Source organism: Cebus imitator, unplaced genomic scaffold (assembly GCF_001604975.1).
Source record: "Cebus imitator isolate Cc_AM_T3 unplaced genomic scaffold, Cebus_imitator-1.0 Scaffold101, whole genome shotgun sequence".
NCBI classification, from domain to species: Eukaryota; Metazoa; Chordata; class Mammalia; order Primates; family Cebidae; genus Cebus; species Cebus imitator.
This window is the reverse complement of record NW_016107416.1, coordinates 5,335,160-5,357,956: the sequence shown is the minus strand read 5'-3', so window position 1 is coordinate 5,357,956 and position 22,797 is coordinate 5,335,160. Positions and strand designations below refer to the sequence as shown.

At 44.9% G+C, this 22,797-nt stretch overlaps 1 protein-coding gene across 3 annotated transcripts in view; it reads right to left on the bottom strand.

Annotated features, from left to right (window-relative positions):
• NRP2 (neuropilin 2) overlaps window positions 1–22,797 on the bottom strand; it is a 116,457-nt gene that overhangs the window by 87,302 nt on the left and 6,358 nt on the right. For 2 of the 3 annotated variants that reach the window (XM_017536874.2, XM_017536875.2), the window contains exon 2: window positions 14,477–14,654. In XM_017536874.2, the coding sequence (XP_017392363.1) occupies window positions 14,477–14,654 (178 nt within the window). Of the gene's footprint in view, window positions 1–14,476; window positions 14,655–14,764; window positions 15,111–22,797 lie in introns of those variants that run through there. The other variant, XM_037741488.1, reaches the window with a different exon arrangement.

Here is a 22,797-nt window from a genome sequence, read left to right as displayed (position 1 = left end):
TGATCTCGATACTGGCTCACGGCAACCTCTGCCTCCCAGATTCAAGACTCTTGCCTCAGCCTCCCAAGTAGCTGGACTTACAGGCACCCACCACCACACTCAGCTAATTTTTGCATTTTTAGTAGAGACGGTATTTCACCGTGTTGGCCAGGCTGGTCTCAAACTCCCGGCCTCAGGTGATCCGCCAGCCTCGGCCCCACAAAGTGCTGGGATTGCAGGCATGAGCTACCACGCCCGGTAATACTCTTCCATTAGTGTTTTCCAGGGTTGGGTGTTGCTCATCCTTCAGGCTTAAGTGCAAATGTTACTTCCTCAGAGAAGCCTGCTGGCAAGTCCTTCAGGTCAGGCTTGTTTAAACAGAGCAACTATATCAAAAGAGCAAGATTCTGTTAAGTTTCTTACATACCTTATGCCCATTTTGTGGAAATCTAACAAAGGCTATAAGGATACCTGGTACCTACTGATGCTATTGTGCTGTGACAATCTGGTATCTTTATTGCCCTCAGATCTTCATCCCATAAAGAGACAAAGGGAGGAAGGGCAGGTCTCTGTGCCCTGGAGTTTGACTACTTGGGTTCAAAGCCTGCCTCTCACCTTTCCTCCTCATGTGACCTTGGGCAGGTCACTAAACCTCTCAGAGCCTCAGTGTCTGCATCTGCAAAGGGATGGTAATTTTAACAGGGTCTGGTTTGGATGAAATAAGGATTAAATAAAATAATATCCAAACTGAGGGCCTGGCCCATAGTAAATGCTCAATAAAATGTGACCAGTTTGCAGATATATCAGCTTCTTAGAAAATGGGTGGTACAGATGAAAGGCAGAAATTCAAGGAAATAAAATTTACTTAAAAAAATCTGACCTGACAGTGAGCTGCCTTCTCCGTAAGGCCTGGGTGATTGTACCGAGCCCAAGGCATACCCTTACTTTCTACCTCACCATCTTCTTCTTTCATAGCTATGATCATAATCTAGAAAGGTCTTTTCAGTATACTCATTTGTTTATGATCTGTCTCCTGCAGGAGAAATACGCATCATCAGGGCAAGGACCTTGCCTCTTCACTGCTGAATTTATGATGCTTGCTTGGTGCCTAGCAAGTAGGAGGTCTCATTCACTTGAGTAAATAAATGTAAATGAATAAGGGACTTGAGGTTGGCGTTCCATGTTAAGAAGAATGCATGCTACGACGATGCTTTCCGTGGAGTTTGATCCGTTTTATACTCTCTGCCTTTGTGCCCCAACACATTTACTGAGCTATTCCGGTTGTATCTGAAAACCAAAATGTTGCCTTGTGACTCAAAAACACGAAATATAACATTTTGAGTGGAAGAAACATCTCAAATCATGCTGACAGCATTTTCACTATTAGCAGCAAACAAATCAACTATAATTAAAATGCTGTCAAAGTGATTTGAGATTTTTCTCACACTTTCAAAGTTCCATATTTCATGAGTAGATTATCCAGGCCAGAGAATGTATCACCTCCCAGAGTGCCTTTCTTCCAGGAGGCTCAAAGACATCTACAAACCCTGTCTTATTAATCCTTACATTAAAACCTGCGAGGAAATTAGGAGGAAAAAACAGCACTGTCACAAACAGCTTCCCAACAAAGAAGCTGCCTGCTGCCTAAGAGGCTCTAAGGCAGGTGTGCGCCGTGCTGAGGTCTCTGGTCGGTTCAGGCCTGAAGCCAGGCCACCTGCTCCATGGGCTCAGTACAATCACCCAGGCTGTACGGAGAAGTCAGCTTACTTTAAGTAAATCTCATTTCCTTGAACTTCTGCCTTTCATCTATACCACCTATTTACTAAGAAGCTGGTGTATCTGCAAACTCGTCACATTTTATTGAGCATTTACTATAGGCCAGGCCCTTGGTTCTCATTTCATCCAAACTAGGTCCCATTACAATTACCATCCGTTTGCAGATGCAGACATTGAGGCTCTGAGAGGTTTAGTGACCTGCCCAAGGTCACATGAGGAGGAAAGGTCAGAGGGAAGCTTTTAACCCAAGCAGTCAAACTCCAGGGCACAGAAACCTCCCCTTCCTCCCTTTGTCTCTTTGTGGGATGAAGATTTGCAGGCAATGAAAATACCAGATTGTCATAGCTCAATAGCATCAGCAGATTCCAGGTGTAAAGAATCCTTATGGCCTCAGGTTTCCACAAAATGTGCGTAAGGTACGTAAGAGACTTAACTGAATCTTGCTCTTTTTATATAGTTTTTCTCTTTAAACAAGGCTGAAGGACTTACTAAAATTAATAGACAAATCACCAACAAGAAAAGTGAGTGGATTTGGAATCCATGGTTTTAAGACTCACCCAGCAGAAATCTAGCTTGTAAGAGTTTGATGGGATAACGTTAATTTTTGTAAGTGCAGTATTTTTATGAGCACATATATATCCATATGTGAACATATGGCCCACAGAGTGTGGAAGCAGCATCCCGTATATTTATAAGCTCTTAAACTATCATCTAGAGCACATATTCTTAAATGCATGGATTTCTACTAGGGCCCACACACCAGTGTAAGTGGGCTGGGGAAGCTCTACCATTGTTTGCTGAAATTCTGTGTTAGTGTGTAGGCATGTTTTTCTAGGGAAGGCATTTGTGACGAAATAAACGTTAAATTACTGTTAACTGAAACATGCCTGTCTAAGAGAGTGTTGTGTAATCTGGGAAGGGTAGCATGTGGGCTTTGTGGACAGACCCATCTAGTTTCTGGCACTTGCTTGTGGTGTGATGGTAGGCAAGGTATTTAACCTCTTTGAGTTTCAGTTTCATCATCTACAAAATGGACATAATAACAGTCTCCACCTTTGGGAATTGCAAAGGTACACGCAGGCCCAGCACAGTGCCGGATGCCTTAGGGAGCACCCGAGAGACCCTGGCTATTTTTATTATTACCAGTGTTCAACAAAACAGTATAGTGGCTGTGGAGAAGAGAAGAGTTACACACACGTGACACCTTGGGAGCCAGACAGAGGAAGATAAAATGAAAAGCACAGTTAGAGGCAGCCTCAGTGCCCCCCTTCTTGCCTCAATGCCCCCCTTCTTGGGGCTGATTTGCTAAAAAATCCATCAACAGTGCTTCAGACACTTGAGTTTTTGAGATTTTATTTCAAACTTGTGTTTCTGAGCCCAGGCTGTGTTGAAAACCACCCGTCCTCCATCTGCTGTGTCTTGGATAGCAAGGTACTCAACCTCCCAAGAGGCTGCTGAGTTAATGCACATCAGTGGGTCAGCACAGTGCCTGGCACGCAACACGTGCTCGATGAGTAGCCATTTGCTGTTATTGCTGCTGTCATTCTTACTTGCTGTTTAGCTCCAAGGGCTCAAACAGTTTCCACACTCTGTGTTTGTTTGTGTATCTGCATCGGTACCAAGTGCCTTTTTAATAGTGGCTGTTTGCAGTTGCATTTTCTTCCTTCATTTCTTCTCACCACAAATCTCTGCTATTTTGAGCTTCTTTATCCATAGTCCCCTTACAGCCAGGGTCACCAGGGTGCTTCAGAAGAGAGGAAGTCTGACCACCCACCAAAGGAAGTACGTAGAGAGAATAACCCAAAACAAAATGAAGGAATTATTCCAAAAAACCTTGAAGGCAAGAGAATGGAAATGACAAATAACATCTATTTATAATGACTGGCTATTTTTCCGCAGAGGCTCTGTGAGGATGGCAAGGGCCCCGCCAATCTCTTTGTTCCTCGTGGAGAGGGCTGCCAAGAACGCTTCCCGATGTGAGGAAGGAGGCCATTGCAGACAGTGCGTCTGATAAGTCACCCTCAAAGTGAACTTTCAGAGAATTAAGGGCACACAACAAAGCCTCCCCCGCTTCTGCCCTGAACCGTTGGGTGAGCACCGCTTCCCTTGCTGACCTGGCTGGACAGCAAGGCACATTCCTGAGGCCGTGTGGTCACGGGTCTGCTCTGCTTCTGCACCAGCACACACACTGGAGGCCACCTGGATGAAACATGTTTGCTTATGTAGGGAATGGTTTTCTAGGCAACCGGTGCCAATGCGAAGTTGAAGGCTTTGGGGCAGGCTGCTTTCAGCGTGCGTGTTGGGTCTTTCGTTGGTCTGCTCTGCGTCTATAAAATCCTCATCTTCCGAAGTTAGCCTAAAGGACCCCTTGCTAGCATTCTGGAATGATACCAGAGTGCAAAGGAAGAGTGGTCCACGATTTCTGCCCATTTCTGTTTTCCTCAGCAGCAACAGCGGCTCTGGCAGGTGGGGGCTTGGATGTAAAGGTGAATCCCAGCAGAGTCAGGACTCATTAAATTTTCCTGTGCTGGCCTGGGTCAGTCATGCTTGCATGCCTCAGTTTGTCTCATTTGACAAAAGGGAACAAGGATCATGCCTTTGTGCCTGGTGGGGCTGCCTGCACGTGTGACCACTGAAGGGCATCAGAGCACAGCATCCAGGGTCCCCAGTGTGCTGGCAGTGCCCCTTCACTCGGCAGGGTAAACATTTCCCTCTGAAATAGGTGTTCACGAATCCTGGCTCCTGGGGGATCCAATTGTGAGAGCAAATCATAACTTCCCCATCTGCCTGAAAAATGGTAGCCTGCTGGGAACGGAAGTGTACCGGGCACCAGGGAATCCATCACGGCAAGAGAAAAGTCCTTTTTGTTTTTCCAGGGATTTAGGCTCCATATCATTTTTCTCTTTCCCTTTGCTGGCATCCAGCCTCCCTAACAAAACTTGGAAGATGCAAAACTCATCTGAAAAACGTGCCACGCAGAAATCCAAGTAGGGGCCAGTTTGGGAGTAGGTGGCAGGTGCGATGGGCCCCCCTTTTAGAGACCATTTACTTGGAGCTTCAGGTTACAGAGTTTGGAGCTTCTCCTGGCTCCAGGGGCAAACTTGTCACTACTGTACAAAGAGCACCGTGGTGTGGAAATAACGGGCCTGCTCTAATGTCCAGGCAGGAAGGGGCTGCTGCCACGCCGGGGTGGAGATCCTGAATCTAGCACTCAGAGGCCAGTCAGCTGGAACTGCTTCCGCTTGTGACTATGCTCTCGACAGCTGTATTCGGAAGCATCATGCTACAAAGGCAGCCCGCCCCACGTGAGGCATGTGAAAGCACTCACCTCCTCTCCCCATCCCAGAAAAGGCCTTTCCATTCTGAGAGAACAGGTCGGGGTTTGTTGGGGATGGAGGAAGGAAGCATTTGGGAATGTTGGGTGCTCCCGGCTAGAGCCTCATAAGATCATGAAGAAAGATGTTTAGAAAGGACATGAGCTTCTGCAAGCAAGGGAACCAGATTACAGGAAGTCTCTGGGCAGGATGGGAGCAGTGTGAGTCAGACCTTGAAGGATCTTTATTCATCCCACAGCCACAAGCAGGCTGTTTGTTTTGCGCACAGAGCTTCTGACTGGTTGGCTACAATATTGTAGCCACTGGCGGGGGCCTGGCAGCATGGGAGGAGGCACCAGTGCCAGGGATGAGCCTGAAGAGCCACATATGGATAAGGGCCCAGGCAGGGAAGAGTGCAACAGGGAAGGCCCCCAGAAGATAACTCAGTACCCCAACATCTAACCCAGCAGCCTGCCCTGTTTAGACTAAATGCTGTATGTGCTTGGATGTCAGTTTTCCAGCAGATGACCCCCCAAAATTATACTTTCCTACCCTCCTACCACTCTTAAAAGATGACACATAGATAAATCGCTTTGAACTTTTAGATGAAAGGTGCTCTGTAAACCTGAGGTCTCATCAGCTGTAATTGTTACGGTAATTATTTTAATGATACTAATGATGAGAATGGGAGGGGGGGGTCGGTAGGGATGAAACCTCCTACCTTGAGACAAAGAAAATCTCTCCCATTAAAACCTGCATCACGAATCCTCCTGCTCCTAGCTCTCAGCCATCTCTTTCAAACTGCCAATTCCCGGGTTGAAATATTATTTACTCCTTTCCTTTCCAATAAAACAATTATTTGTTCCACCGTTTCCCCCCTCCTTCACTCTCTGGTGTGTCTGACTTCGTCCTGACAGCTCGGCCATGGACTGTTTACATGTCTCGCTCACCCTCCAAGACTCTGGTTCAGCTCCATTGACACTAAAGGCAGGAGAATTCTCTCGGTGTGAGGAATCAATTACTTCCGCTGACACTCTATTACTGGCCCTCACATCTTTGGACTCCAGATGGAGAGTGAAGGTGGTGGTGAGGATGGCAGGGAATTTGAAGAGGATGGTGAGCGGGGCTGCGGTGACTGGGGGAGTAGGAGGCAGATGACAGGAAGGCAGAGAGAGAGAGAGGAACTGAGAGTCAGGCCTCCGACTTAGATTAAAATCACAGAAAGAGATCTCTCTCCTTGACTGCCCCGCTGGTATCCGGAGGTGACCGCATGGCAGGAAGAGGCAAAGAAAAGGAATAAAAAGAGAAAAGGAAAAGAAAAGGCTTGTCAAGGATATCTAAAGAATCAGAGAGGCCCTAAATACCTAGGCACTAGGACGGCAGACAGTTCCGAGTAGATTGACACAGGTATACGAAGGCAGCTTTGGCCTGCCCGGCTTCACACCCAGCCCAACGGTTACTATCGGTGTGATCTCTCAGGGCCTCAGTATTTCTATCTGTTAAATGGAAGTAATAGTAGTACCAGTACCAGTCGTGGAGGTTAAACATGGAAAGCTCTTAGAGTAAGACCTGATGTCTGGCAAGAGCTCAATAAATGTCTGCTATTGTTGTCTAACTCTGAGAGTTCCTCCACAAACATACAGTTGAGTCCCCAATGGGACAGAGTAGAAAAATATCAGAGACTGCCAAGATGCTTGGCTACACAGCTCGAAAAAAAGTATAAAAAAGTCATGTGGATTTTCATTTTCTGCTGCCCTCACAAACCTCGGCCCACCTCACATTTCTTTCTTTCTCCTTTTCCATTTTCTTCTCCTTTTTAGAAAATTTTATTTTGACTTGGCTAACATTTTTCAGGGATTCTCCTTCTAGGAAAAAAATTTTGATTATGTAAATTAAATACAACCATCTACTCTGCAGTCAGCTGAGATGAGTTGGGAGGCACGAGGTCCCGTGATAAAGGACGGTTACGGAAGCTCTTTTCTGGTAGGAAAGACAAGGGCAGCTGGTATCTTTTTTTTTTCTAGAATGATTTATCTAGGCAGAAGTATAAGGACGGAATTAAATTATCTTTTGAGTTTCTCTTAATCCAAAGGCTTAAATCCCTTTGCCACTAAAAAGGACAAAACAAAAAGAATATACATTTTTTTTCCTATAGGACTCATGACTCCAGGAAAATACACAAATCCCTTTTTAGAAAAATCTAATTTCTTTACTTGGTATATTTCCATCTCTTCTTTATCCCCTCCACATCTGGAGCTCCCACTGAATTTCTTAAGACAGACTCTCAGCCGGTGTAACTAGACGGGAGAATTACGTGGAGTTACATGGGGTGAGATGCTGGCCCTCTGGGATCTCTGGGTTCAGAGAAGGTGCCAGGGTGGAGAGGCAGAACAAGGGGCATTGTGCATGATCAAATCTCAAGTGATTTTCTCAGTCAAAAGATAAAGCACATTGTTAAGAAGGGCATCCACAGCAAAGCTTGCATCGAGACAGTTACAATTGCAACATTCGTTTTTAAAAACAAGCTGCCCAAAGTAATTCCAGCTGCTCTTTAACCTTGGTAAGAGGAGGGGAACAATCTGTGAGTTGTTTTTCCCCGATCCACGGGCGAGGTGGAGTTGCTGGATGGACCCCCTGGTCAAGGTTGGTAAGTGTAGGGGAGCGGCCAGCTGCTCCCATTCCTCCACCGCGTACCTAGAAGCGGAGCTGTTTCTGTCATTAGGAGGAATGTTGCAATACAGAAAAGTATTACTGCTCACTGGTTCCTTAGGGGAATCAGAATATTTCTGTGGTTGGGCAGGCAGTAAATAATAATGTCAGTAATCATGTCATGAGTAATCAAACCAATGGCCTCTCTTCAGCAAGCACAAGGCACCCTCTGGAACCACAGAGAATTCTCGCTATGCTTTGCTGGCTTTTCAGACTCCAAGGGACACCAGCTGAAGCCACACCTCCCACTGGGCAAGCTGGCCTCCCACCCTCTATGCATAGGAAAGAGACTTGGATTCAGAAAGTCTTGTGTAGCAGTAAACTGACAAGAGGAGCTTAATTTGAAGTGTTACCTGGACTTTCCCAGGCCAGACCCTGCTTTCAGGCATTCTACTGGGGGGTCCTTAGACATAGAGTATGAGGCTGCAGAGACCCTACAATGGACAGGGAAGGTGGGGCAGCAGAGGGTCCCCATAATCTCAATCTTTCCTGCTTCCTGACCACCCTGTCTCTTAAGGAGATGGTAGAGGTTGCCTGGCCAGGAAATACAATTAAATAGTATTGCCCAGGCTCCTCTTCACTGGGAAAAGGGTTTGTGATAGCAATTCATAAGGACAGCCCCTTTTACTCTACGTTTATAATGCTCACTGGTTAAGAAATTGGGTTCAGGCATGTTTATTTATTTCGGTTCCTGAAGGCATCTTGTCTTTGAGCATGCTGCTATCTGCCTATGACACCAGCCAAACACTCTCCCCTTCTGCCTGGCCAACTTCTTCAGGATTCGTATAGGCATCACCTCCTCCAGGGAGCCTTCCTTGATCTTTCCAGCCTAGGCTGGACCTGGATGCTGTGGAACCACATAGTAGGTCCGTATCATGTCCCCGGCCAAATGCATGATGTGGGGGAGGTAGAGAGTATAAGAGTAAAGCACAGTTTGAAAACTAGGGGATCTGGCTTCAAAACTCTTCTCTGCTACTTATGAGAGTGGAATCTTGGGCCACTTGCTTAACTTTTTTGAGCCCAAGTTTCTTCATCTGTGAAATGGAAAGAGTAACAGCAACTTTAGGGAAAAGAACATGATTTATTCATCACTATATTCCCAATACTATATATGTGCTTAGCACATAGTAGTTGTTTAATAATTATTTCCTAATGAATGAATGAATGGTCTATTGCCTCTTTGTTGGTGAGAGACTCATGTCCCAAACTGGTTAGTGACATTCATGGCCTGTGTCCTACCCCCTGAGATTATGTCATATCCCCAGATGGACAAATAGGGAAAACAGACCTGTCTGCCTTCCAATACAGATTCAGCTCATACTAACCTATTGCTTGACATCTTCAATGTAAAAATATCACTATATTACCTGCACACACCTGCCTAGCACCCTCCTAGACAGGCGCCACAGGAGTTAGATATGAAGTGCATTGTTCATGCGCTAGCAAAATTTACATGCTGAGAACTCAAGATGACCACATATGAACAAAAAAGCAACTGACTCAGGCAACACCAAGTTCTCTGGGAGTTCAGAGTAGGGGCTGATAAGAGAACTGCAGGAAGCAAGGAAACTCAGGGGAGGAAGATGGAAGCGTGCAGATGGACACCGCAGAGGGAGGGGAAGGAGGGCTGGAGCCCTGAGAACTCAGGGGGCTCACGCAGATGTAAGACTATTTTGGGTTATTTGCAGGGAATGAAGGGTGTTTACTGAGCACAGAGAAACACTGCTGGCTGAGTGAGGAGGGGCAATGAATGAGATCTGGTCTGATCCCTCTGTCTACTATGATCAGGTTTTCAACTAGGAAACTGCTACCTTTCTAAGATATCTTCTCTTACTTTGGGAGAAACAGACACATCTTCTAAGAGATAGAGGACCCCTCTGGCTGTAAATAAACATAAGAGCACCTTGTTTATCTAGGACACTTAGAGGCCAAATATCCAAAACCTTAAATATGCAGAATATGAGGGTGTGGGGCGTTTAGAAGAAAAGATTATGAGCTACTACACACTGCTGCTGAGAACTCCATCCTCTGTTGCTCTTACACTTTGCCACTTTGGGATCTCTCCCCAATCCTAACTCTGCTGAAGCCAGCTGGAAGTGCTGGCCTTGGGATTGCACTGGCTTGGGCGAAGCTTAGATCCCAGAACCCAAACTTCCCAACAGACAGCAAGGGCTCCTCAAGCAAAATTGATAACCCAATAAAAAAGCAAAACCAAGTCAGAAGGGGAAGGCTCCAGGAGGCAGGCATACTCGTAACAGGATGCGAAAGCAGGGGGAGTGATAGAAAATAGCCCCAAACTGTCCTGTGACGAAGTCCAATGATGCTAACACAGTTGCTAGTTTATGGGGCATCTACATAAAAAGGCAGAGCAATCTTGCAAAATATTTATGATTATGACAGCTTTGCAGATGAGGAACCTGAAGCCTGGGAAGTTTAAAAGGTCAATAAAAATTCAAATCTAAATCTGCCTGTTCCAAATATGGCATTACCTGGATGCTGTCACAAAAGTGAAGCCTGAGTCATCAAGAAAAAGTTGACTACTCTCAATGTAGGTTTTAAAAAGACAGGGAAGTGCAGCACATGATTTAGAATGTTCTTGATCAGAAATCCTTTAAAGAAGAACTTTTGGAACTCTTTAAAGTTCTTTTTTAAAGAACTTTAAAGGTGGATATTTCAGTATCTGGACATTTCACCTAAATAGAATGTCATTCTTCAATGATATGTGGTAAATGAGATATTGCTGTGCTGAACATAGCACATAAAATCATTTAGGCAGACTTCCTTAAGAGGTTTTTAGCCTAAGAAACGTTCTTTCATTTCTTGATAGTGGCTTTTGCATTTTCTGAGACCCAACAAGATACCCATCTAGAAATTGCTAATTCTTTTTTTTTTTTTTTTCTGAGACAAAGTCTCACTCTTTCGCTCAGGCCTGAATGCAGTGGTGCAACCTCGGCTCACTGCAACCTCTGCCTCGCAGGTTCAAGCGATTCTCCTGCCTCAGCCTCCAGAGTAGCTGGGATTACAGGTGTGCACTACAAAGCCTAGCTAATTTTTTTGTATTTTTAGTAGAGATGGGTTGTCACCATGTTGGCCAGGCTGGTCTTGAACTCCTGACCTCAGGTGACCTGCCTGTCTTGGCCTCCCAAAGTGCTGGGATTACAGGTAGAAATTACCAATTCTTAAAAGGGCCCAGCCTCTTAGTTTTGGTTTTATTTGAACCTCTGGGATGGGGTGGGTGCTGGGCCTGTTTCTGAACTCCTCAACTAGCTGTGTATGATATGGAGGTGGGTGTTTTTAAAAATGTATACATTTTAAATTTTAGAAATGGAAAAAACCACTCAACTTTGTATATGGGTTTGTAAAACCATAACATTCAGTCTGCTGGCTGATGACTCAAGCGGAAGGCCTCTGTCTGCCGGAGCAGCCACATCCCAGCGTCCTCCGCTCCTCGGGGAATAAAATGGCTTCTCTCTGTTTGCCCAGACGGCCTGGAGTCTTGCCCTTTTGTCCTTAGGCCACAGGAGTCCGGCAGTGCCACAGCGGCCTCTGGTTTCTGCCCACAGCTTCTACACAGGCCCCCAAACAGCCTGTGGGTGCCCAGGATTTGCATTTCTACAAGTGCCTGGCGGGAGGAGTCAAGGGAAGGTCACTAGAGATGGTGGCCTTGGGTTGCACTGGGTCAGGCAAAGCTGTGGTTTGTGAGTGAAATTTTCCAAGCACACAGCAAGCTTCAATGGAACAAAGTTAATAATAAGCAACGGTTAGGGGAAAAGGTCTGTCTGGGGTTGACTCAGCAACGGTCTCAACCTTTGGGATGTAGATTTCAAGGTATACAGAGAGCCAAGGGCCCAGGGGCCACAGCCCAGGATAAATAAGTTCATATCATGGCCCTGTTCCCAGGCCTTGGGGCAATCTTTGCGGTTACCCCAGCACATAGGAAGAACCCGGGCAAACACGAGGTTGGGCGTGCCGACTACTGCTCTTTCTCCACAGCTAGGCTGGCTGCTGCTTCTCCTGACTTTCTTGCTCAGTTCCCCTTTTTCTGGGGCGTTGCTGCTGTGCTCTGTGATTGGAAGGCCAGCCCAGGCAGTTTTCATTTGGGAAGTATCCACCTTATAGGCCTGCAGAGCCAAATCCAATTTGAAGCATGCACCCAAAATAAAAGGAGAAAGCAGGCTAATTTCCTTGGATAGTGAGTGCTTTCCAAACCCAGGAGCTCCCTTGGAATGAAAATGCAGTTTGGAAGAGAGTGGGAGAGCCGGAACAAGACGGAACTTCCAGGACTTCAATTAGATTGATTGTTCCTTTCACAAGAAAGTAAAACAAGGCAGTGGGGAGGGCAAGCCCACTTATTGCAAATGCAAATGGCCAGAAATACCTTGAAGAACGAGAGGCTGAGAAAACCAGATGTGTCTTTCTAAATACAAACTAACGAGAGAAAGAGAAACGGGGAGTAGAGGAGAAAAGTGGGGAGGAACAGAGAATTAATGACAAAGTGAGGTGGATGAGGCTTAATCCTAACAGAGCCTCTCTGACAGTTTGGCACTGGGGGAAACAGATCCCAGAAAGATTTTTTTCTGACCTCCCGCACTTTTTAGGTTCAAACCAGACACACGAGGTCATGGAATGAGGAGAAAAACAGGAAGTAATTTAGCGAGGATGATAAGCCAGATGATACCCCTGTAAATCGCTGCTTCCCCCACTCCAACTCCAGCAAGGGAAATGCCTTCTTCTTTCCCTTCTCAGAGGCTCTGGAGACCTTCAGTTCTCCCCATCTCTGGGACTGAGTCCTGTATATGGAAGGGGCACCCCGCAGCCCAAAGCAGGCCAGGGGCATGTGTTTCAGGCTTTTCATCCTTCCCAACATGTTTTAAATCATGCTTACTAGCTCCTAAGTTTTTCCCTCCAAAAGCCATGCTTTCTCTCTCTGCCATTATGAATATACATAGGATGACCTCTTGGCAATTTCCCTGGGAGATTTGCTGGCATAAGCATAACAGAATTTGGCCCTCAGTCTAGAGAGGTGCTTAGTCAAATTTCTCTTGAGCTCAGACCTAGGCTCTCTGTACATTATGCTTCCATCTGTGCCAAACTTCTGCAGTCCAGCCAGAGGAATCAGGGCCCCAAACCCCTTATAAAGAAGCTCTTCTAACAGAAATTCTTGATCAAGTTCACTGTCAGGGAATCAGAAGGCTTGGGATGCTAAGCAAATGTATCCAGGGTGCACATATAACTTAGACAAAGAGGAACTGAAGAGTTTCCCTATGTCATCCGTTGAGTCAAGAGTGGATATGAGATTAGAAACTCCATCTTATGACTCTTTGTCACATGAGGCATCTATCCGGGAAACCCTTTGATTTTCAACAAAGACTACCTCTTGTTAGGAGAAAATCATTACGTAGGTGCAAAGTAGTCCTAGGAGGATAATAATGACTTCAATTCACTGAGCCTCACAGTCTAGCACTAGTTAGAGAGGGCCCTTGTTTCCTCCATGAGGAAATCTGGCCCAGACCTGGTCTGTGGGAGCTTTGCCTGCTCCTTGGTACCTGTCCCGCCAGCTTGCCCCTTTATTAATGTTTCAGTATTCGCAATGCCTTAATAGCAAGGAATGCTTAGATAATTTATTAGTCACATGGGAGCACTGAATGCTTATCAGAGTAACAGCACATTTAGGGCCGAATATGACTGTTGGCATATTCTTTTCTGCACAAAAACTCTCACTTTAATTCCAATGAGGAAAGACTTTAAGAGGGAGCTCAGTAGACAGTGCAAAGTACATCTGTATTCCAGACATGATAATGCTGCTGCTTCCCAACCTTAACTTTGAGGGACCTCGGTGTTTACATGGCATTTCTAAAGTACTCACAAGTGTCTAAATGTCCACTTGGGAGTTCCTAAGCCACACATTTCCAGGGTGGCAGAACCAATGCTGTAAGACCAGCTGAGTCATGTTGGGTGACTGACCTAACCTCTCTGTGCTTCCCTTTTCTCTTTTGCAAAATGGAGATCATAACAGCACCAACTTCCCAGCCCACTGTACAAAGTAAATGGATTAATACTTGTAATGCAATGAGAACAGAGTTTGTTAAATAAATCCCTAACACTGACTTTGAGACTCTAACTTGTGTAGCATAGGTATCAAGAACCAGTATGAGTCTTAGAACTACTTTGATTTTTTTAACCCCCTTTTTTTTTCTATAAGGAAACCAGTTACCACTGTATAAAGTAACAGGCTGATCCTGCGTGGCCGGTTGCAGAGAAAGTCTCCACTTGGGGATATGGCTGCTATCTTACTATGGAAACGGGCAGGGTTTACACATGTAACAGCCTTGGAAATGGGTAGATCTCCAAGTGGAAGGTAAACCCCAAAGTCAGGCGGTGGAGTTTTGTAGGCCACCCCCTGCCACCGCATGGAAATTCTCCTTCACTGCCAGCCTTTGGAGGCAGGTTAATATTCTCTACTTTGCCCTTAAGAAGGCGTTTCCTACCATGCTGCGGGATCAACCACACCTTTATTTCCCTGGAAAGGGAATGTCCCCTTGAGGTTTTCCTCTGGGGCCAGGATCCACCACTGGTTAGCAGCAGGTCTTGGGGTGAGGGGTGCTGCCACTGCGTGCTAGAAGTGACAAGAGCCGGGGTGGGGGGTAGAGCACGTGCGTCTCATGGATGGGATACACAGGGGACAGAACGGAGCTTACTTGCAGTCATGCTTCTCGATTTCAAAGTGAGGGTTGAAGTTGAGGACAATCTTCTGGTTGGGGTCGGGGGCGTAAACAATCCACTCGCAGTTCTGATGGGAAGGGTAGTCCTGGGGGTAACCAGGAGAGGTGATGTAGCCAGCAACTTTGGAATTCAAACGGCCTCCGCACGGTGGGTCTGAAAGAGAATCCAACAACCCAAAGAACTTCACATATGCTGCGGCTTTCTTCCCCCCCACTCCCTCCTTCTCTTCTGTACCAGTGTCTGATTAAAACTATTTTACAGACCTTTTATGGCAGTCCAGAAGACTAACCTACTTACTCATTCGGTGGAAGAGATTATTCCAGCTCATCCCTCCCCCTACCCACCCGACTACACACACACACAGATGAAAGTATTCCAGAACATGGCCATAAATATTCTCAATTACATGGTCTGCGATTAAAAAAACAAGAGGACTGCAAACTCAACATGCCTCCCTGCCTTTCCTGCCTCCCGTCCTTGGCCCATCTTCCTCTCCTCGTTCAACCTCCCATCTCTATCTTTATCTCATAAATCCTTCATTTGATTCGGTGTCTCCCAGCCCAGCCCAGCAGCCAGCAGTCAGGGCTCCGGGAATTGACAATGGTGGTTTTGTGGTGCCGACCCACAAGCGAGCCTGGCAACAATTACATGTGGAGCAGAGGAAGCACTTTCAGCTTTGGGCCAGCACAGCCTGGGTAACGAGAGCGAAACTCCGTCTCAAAAAAAAAAAAAAAAAAAAAAAAAAAAAAAAAGCAAAACCCCCAAACATTTAATTCCACATATACCGCAAATTTGATTTATTATTTCATTATACACCGAATGGAAAAACCTGTATTAAAGAATCTACTGGCTCCAGTCTTGGAATTTCGACAAAGGTGCTTTGTGTTGAATGAATGTCTGTTTCTTGTGCGCTGCCCACTGTCTCTCCTGCCTGGTCACCACCACCAGAGTGTGCTGCTGCTTTGTCCGGCCACACTGGTCATTTGCAGGAAGAGGTGGCTCCCTGTACCAGCAGTGCCTGGCTGGAGGCAAACAGCTTCATGTGGCGCAGGAGGGAAGGGAGCCACCTTCAAAGGCTGCAAAGGTGGTTGATGACATTTGAGGAATCTCATCTATTTGGGAGTAAAGTTCTGCAATCCCCAGCAGGGATTCTTGGGAAATAGGGAGTTTTGCTTAAATACCGCAGTAGAACAGAAGCTGGGAAGGCACAAGAGACATGGAAATATTCAGAAGGCTCTTGGAGCCCTTCCTGAGATGTGTGTGTCTCTTAGCATCAATCACGATTTAATATCGCCTTCTGCATGGAGCAGCATGGGCCCGTGAATTATGTATTACGACTCAGCAGCCACCCTCCAGGATGGGTCTTTCTTCTGTGTTCACTCTTTGAGGGAACGGGTCATGCATTTTTTAACTCTACAGGTGCACTTTACTATTCCCCGTGTCTGTTGGCATTACTATCTCCCAGACCTCTGCTTTAGATTACTGGCCTGACAGGCTTTCAATGTATAAAAGATGGGCACGCTTCACATGGGTGGTTGGGACACAAATCCACACAAGTAGCCTTTCCGGTATCAAGCCTCCAGGAGCTCAAACTGTGCCAAGTTGAGCTGCCCAGAATTGAATGGATTCAAGTCCATTTCCTACTGGGTGGAAAACAACAGCAGCCATTTCCTCAGGCTAGTAGACAGCACATCATCTTCTTACCTAATGACCCTATACCCACCCGAACCCATGAGGACAATGGGCCCATCCCTCCCACCCAGACCACAAGAGACCAGCAATGAGGCCCATTTCCTCTGCAGCCAGTACCCACAGGCTTTCCAGGTGCCCGCACCACTCACCCATGCTGGGCACCCACTGTCATCTAGCCAGCCAAATTCTAGCCCGTTGGTCCAGGCTTATGCATATAAAATGAGGCGGAGTGGCCCTCTGAGAAGGCAGAGGTGTGAGGACAGATCACCAGCTGCTCTTACTCAACTAGCAGAAGAGGGAATTTTCTACTGGCTCCAGCTCTCTGCCAGCTATTTTGCAGAAAACTGCAGCCCTGCCACCAACTCACCCCAAACCACACTTTTTTCCCTTGGAATTCATCAGAGGAAACCTGAGCTGAGCTCCTGTTTAGTAACTGTTATGGTTTCCACATACTCCCCACTGTCCCCACCCACACTCTCTCCCTCCTTTCCCCATCCCTTCCTCTACTTCTCTCCAACCACTCTTGAAAGAGGAACTTTTCTCCCTCAATTTCCCCACTTTCCAGGTTTAGGCTTTTAGTAATTAGACCAGGCACACAGATCAACAGTAAAGATGGGAAACTTCTTCACAAAGGTTTCATTTTTCAACTAAAGTAAAAGTGATCATTCTCCACTACAAAAAAAATTTAAACTATATATATCCCATAGCTGATAGTCTGCACTGTCTGCTGTTAAACCAAAAGAAAAAGGAGTAATTCATTTCCTTTTTACTATCCTTTCTTTATCTGAAGAAAATCTAGACACTTATTGAAGTATCAGAGAACTCATTGAAACATCTGCCCCAGTTGTGTTGGTTAACTTTTTCAATTTTCACAAATGTATAAACCCACATTCTTGCTTGGCTTGCATTCACACTCAGAAACACACAAACATAGATATTGAACATACTTCAAGAACATATACATATCATTAATTCACACTTTAGTCCTGTACACACGTTCACACCTTCTCATAAAATATCACACATCATTTGCACAAACATATATCCACAAAGATAAACACTAGAATTTCTGTTTTTATTTTTCTTGGAGAGAATAGAATTCTTGAAACATATCGGTAAAAATTTTAAAGAAAACACAATCATAATTCATCTCCTCTTGATAACTGATCTTTCATTTCTAGGGTTGAGGACACACATTTCTTAAATACAAACATGTCCCAGTAGAAATTAGCTAGAATTTCTTCTGAAGAGCTATACCATCCATTACTTTGTAGGCCTTTACTGTGTTCAGAAATGAACTTTATACATGGTTTCTGTCCTGTTTCGAAGGAGTCAAGCTAAGCCAAAGGAGAGTTGAACTCAAGGGCAAAACCCTTAAGGCCAATCTCCACATACAGAGGGGAAATTGACCCTGTGGAAGTTTGAGCTACTGAGCCTGTTTGGTGAGTTGACAAAGGACTTCATTCTGCAACTATTTCGTGAATACCTTTCACCTGGGGCAAATTCATCACCCAAAGAGAGATAGCAAAACCCAGGTTTGGACCGATCAGAGCAGTTTTCTCCTACGCCTGCCGGATGAGCCAGGCCAGGTCTGAGAAAGGCCCAAGGCTGACAGGAATAAGGTGACAGATCCAGATGTAATTGGAAATAAAGGGAACACTAAGTTCTGAGGTTACCAAGTTCTGATTTTCCTCCTCTAATGACTGCTTGGGTGTTTCTATTTGAAATGTAAAAGATCAGATTGTCTTAAACTCTTTCTGTCTTGTTCTTTTTCTCTTAAGTATTGTTGTTATACTGCCTGGGTAACGTAGCCCTGGAAAGGCAAAGGGATATTGTACACCTTCACTTAGGAACCCACCTTCCTACAAAACCCAATCACTTGCCTTGCGAATGTTTAATTTTTAAGAAGTATTAAGAATGGGCAAAGAAGATCTTGTAAAAATCTGGTCTGCCTTCTAGAAAAATTTAGTTGGTATCGTTTTAAAAGGACACTGTATAACCTGGACGGGACGATAATGTTTGCTAAATACTGAAGCCTGACTGTAGTGAGAACCTTCTAATTAGTCGGATTACTATGGCTAACTTCACCACAGCTTGGTAAAAGACTAATCAGATCCCTCACTTTAGTTGAACTGAAGGAGAGAGCCCTTGGCAAAACCAGGGAAATTTGGCCACTGGCTGGATGTAGGATACAGGGTCCAGTTGTAAAAGGTGAGTCTGGGGTAATGGGACTGGGTTGCCAGGAGAGGGAGGGAAGGACATAGGCAGAAAGATGGGAGATGGCACCCAGCCCTTAACTCACTCACTTTGACCTTTCTGAGCCTCAGCTTCGCAAACTGTAATTCAATGAATGGACTGAATTAGGTGTGTAGCTTTCAGATTTATTTATTTTTTTTGAAGTACTTTTTTTTTTCTTGAAGAAAACTCTACCTAGACTTCTAATGTACAAAGAAAATAAAAGCGAGCTCTTCTTGGATGCTGGGAGGGAAGTGGCCAGAGGCAGTGTAGAGTCTAGGCCTCCCAGACCCTGCCTGCAGCTTGGAGGGGCTTCTCTGCAAGGCCTGCTGGAACATGGTTTGAAACCCTCTAAATGGGGCATCTCCATTCCCTGTTACTTTAAAATGCCATGGGAAAGAGAAAGAGCAGAGGATTAGGAGACATCTATTTCCTATGTATACCTGAGGACACTTAGTGGAGAAAAGCAATCAGTCTCATTTCCCCTGAAAATAATACACTACATTTACTTTACAATTTATTCTTCATCCACAGCATAATCTCATCTTGTCCCTATTTCCACAGCATTGTTTTCATTTAATTATTGGTAGCAAGGCAAAGAAGAAACTCTTTCTTCTATTTTAAAAGAAAGGAAGTTGTCACCTTGTCACTTAACTTACTCCACCAGGGCAGTTCATTGGAAATAGCACTGGAGCAGGATGTAAAAGCCTAGTAATCAAGTCTGGTCTCACCACTGGCAAGCTGTGTGACCTTGGGTAAGTTAGTAGACAACTCTGAGCCTTTGCTTTCTCATCTAGAGAATGAGAAACATGATTTTAAAGGTCAGTTCCAGTGCTAAAATCCAAAGCCCATATAATGAGGTGGGGAAAAAATCCTATAACCCATAGATTGAGCCAAAAATTCAAAAGATTCTCTACTCTCCTAAACAATAAGACATTTATTCAAGGTGCTACCTCTGTTCTGTCTGCTTGGTAAGCCTGAAACAAAACTGCAGGATTCTTCAGATGAACATGTCTGTCTTGCATTACGGAGAGTTCAAATGTCTCCTTTAATCACATTAGGTCTACTAACATGAGTTTCTTTTTGTAACTGAGCCTGTGGCTGCGTATTTATAAATATTATGGATACACAGTTCTGTGTGTGAGCATGTCAACAACTGTGGTGCATGAGAAGGAAAACCAAAAGGAGTTTCTTCAAATCCCTCACCCAGATCATCTAAGGCCTTGGCTCAGGGTTTTAACCAAATTTTGCTTACCAACCTAGGATAAGCTGCTTTTTAAGAGTTATTTCTGTGAGCTGAGGCTGGATTTTGTTTTATTCAAAGCGACTTCAGCCTGTCACAAGACAGTCTCATAAAATCTGTATCTTGGCTTAGGCTGGGAAGAAATGAGCCAATCCATCAGCCTAGGAATGTGGCTGTTTGACCACTTCCTAAGGCAACCGGGAAGGGATGCAATCTACTCAATTTATGGAGACTGGTGGCAGTGAATGATGCACTCCTGAAGGCACAGCAAATGGAAATCCTTCTGAACTTTCGCAATGATAAAGTTCAAAATCTGAATAAAAGGGCCATCTAGGAGGGAAGCAGAGAGCAGGGGAGGAAGCCAGCATATGAGTTTGTAAACAAATAAGGAACAAAGCACATTCCCTCTCTTAAAACACCTCCAATGAATTAACTTAGGAGAAACTGGAAATTGGGTCTGGAAACAGGGCCTTCTGAACATCTCTCCCCTCAATCTGGATTCTAAAAATGAAGCCTCATTTAATCCGTAAAATGTAACTTTGACGCAATTACCTCTCCTGACCTCGAATCATGCCACCTGTGGTAACCTTGTTATTTGTCATCTTATATCATAAACAAATGCAATTCCAATAGGGCAGCCAATATAATGTCATTAGTTTATATTTATGTCCGCTCTTTTCCAGCCCTCATTGCAAATGCAATTTTGATGCCATTGATGAGAGATCTGGGATTACAATTCCTGACCATTTTAGCAGACATTTGGGGAAGGAAACAGAAGAATAATTCTAAGGTCTCTCCAAAAAACAAAGGAGAAAAAAAGGTAATATAATATTTCCTTCATTTATTTTGATTAGCTGAAGCTTATGTTGAAACATCAATGGCTCCCCATTGGTTAGCAAGTGAAACCCAAACCTCTTTGCCTAGCAATTTGGGCCTTGAATTGAGCCCAAGCTATCATTTCTAACCTTGTTTGCAATTATTTCCCACCATGCATTCTAAACTGCAGCTTCTGAATGTTCCCCAAATAAACCCAGCATCCACTGCTCTACTCACACCTTCCCCTTCTCCTTGTATGCCCTTCCCTGTTCTAAATCCCACCTATTCTCTCACTCCAGGCCACCTCTGTTTTTATTCCTCTCCCATACCAGGAGTAATCTTTCTCTTCTCTGCATCTGAGAGGTTGAAGCTCTTTAGCATCTTCTGAGATGTGTGAGAGTTCCCTAAGGCCTCATCCATTCTACTGAGCCACCAGCAATTTGAAGTCATGGCTCCTTGCTGATCCATCTTTGGCAAGCCTTACAGGATCAAACCAGAGCCTTTCCCAAAAGTCAGACTCATCAGGATTTGGTGAATTAATCAATTAAGAAGTGACTAAAGGCACATCAAAATTATCACTAGATAGGACAGACTCTGAGAGTTCTATCAGAAAATATTCTACTGTTGCAGCTAGTGCCCTTCCTTCTCCACCCTCAGCTGTTACTAAGTGCAAATATTTTTTAGTGGTCAATTGAAAGTTTGAATAACTTGTCTGGGATAATAATACCTCGTCATAAATAAGTCAAGGTAGAGTTAGTGTGAGCTGTCTCCTAGAACACCCTAATGCAGACAATAAAGTTCAAAGCACACTCACATTTTGTTTTATTATTTTACTTTATTTTTTGAAACAGAGTCTCACCCAGGCTGGAGTACAGTGGCATGATCTTGGCTCACTACAACCTCCGCCTCCCGAGTTCAAACAATTCTCCTACCTCAGCCTCCCGAGTAGCTGGGATTACAGGGTGTCACCATACCCAGCAAATTTTTATTTTTATTTTTTATTTTTATTAGAGATGGGGTCTTGCCATGTTGGCCAGGGTGGTCTTGAACTACTGATCTCAGGTGATCTGCCCCCCTTGGCCTCCCAAAGTGCTGGGTTTATAGGCATGAGCCACCGTACTTGCCATTTTAATACTAGTAAAATTAACTTATCATGAGTCCTTTATGAAGACCCAGAGGGAAATAGGATTATTACGAGTCTTGCTGGGTAAAAGCTATTTTGTCTTTCTGATGACTTTTTTGAGTTCAGCTGCTGAAGGCCCTTAATGCCGGAGTAGAAGTTATTACACATTGGGGAGGGTGCCTTCAACGCAGCATTCCCTGCTGAGCACACGCTCAGTGATGAAGGATGGAAGGGGAGGAAAAGGAAAGGAAACGAGAGAGAGATTAAAAAGAAAATAGGAGGTAAGAATACTGAAAATAGAGAAAGAAGGAGGAAACAATGCAAAGGAGATGTAAATCTAAGATAAGAACCCAGCAGAGAATATTCTCCTCTGAAGAAGAGCATGGTGAGAGATAATATGGTGCTTACAAAACACAGAGATTTGGCGGTAGAAGAACTGAGAATAAGAATTATTTACTTATTTTTAAAATCTCATAAAAATAAACTTACCACATGGTTACAGTGTGCTTTCTATGATCACGAGATTCCACTAACCCCACTGAAACAGTTTTAAAGATTCAGTGACTTCGGAATAGGCTTCATATGTGCCAAACAGAATTCTATATACTCTGACATAGCATAACAGCCCTATGAAGTAGGTATTGTTACCAAACACAGTTCCAGACAAGCAAACTGAGGCACAGAGACTAAGTATCTGATCACACAGGGTACTTGGGTCATAGAGCCGGCGAGAGGCTGAGCTGAATTCTAAAGCCAGGCAGTCGAACTCCCAGTGTCAGAAGCTGGGAAGGCCAGGGATGATCCCCCCAAAACTTCCCGGTTGCAAACCTGCTTTGTAGCATTTAGGGAGAGACGAACATGTTGCCTGTTTGAAAACCCCCTTTTCTCTGCCTGTGCCAGTACTGTGTGTGAACAACGAGAGATGTGTTTGAGGCTGGGGTGTGAGTGGGCTGGAAGCACTTAACACCTTCTCTACTCGCTGTACACACAGGCGCTCAGCTCCTTGTCATCCTGGCCCTCTTTCCTGTGTTCTGGAAACCCCAGGCACGGGGCCGGGGAAGGGGGAAATGAGGAAGTGAGGGAGTGATGGATCGGATATTCAAGTCTGAAACCATGTATCACAACATGGAAGTTTTTTTTTTTTTTTTCAACTCCTATTTCTCTCGTTTCTTCTCAGTTCTGCTCTT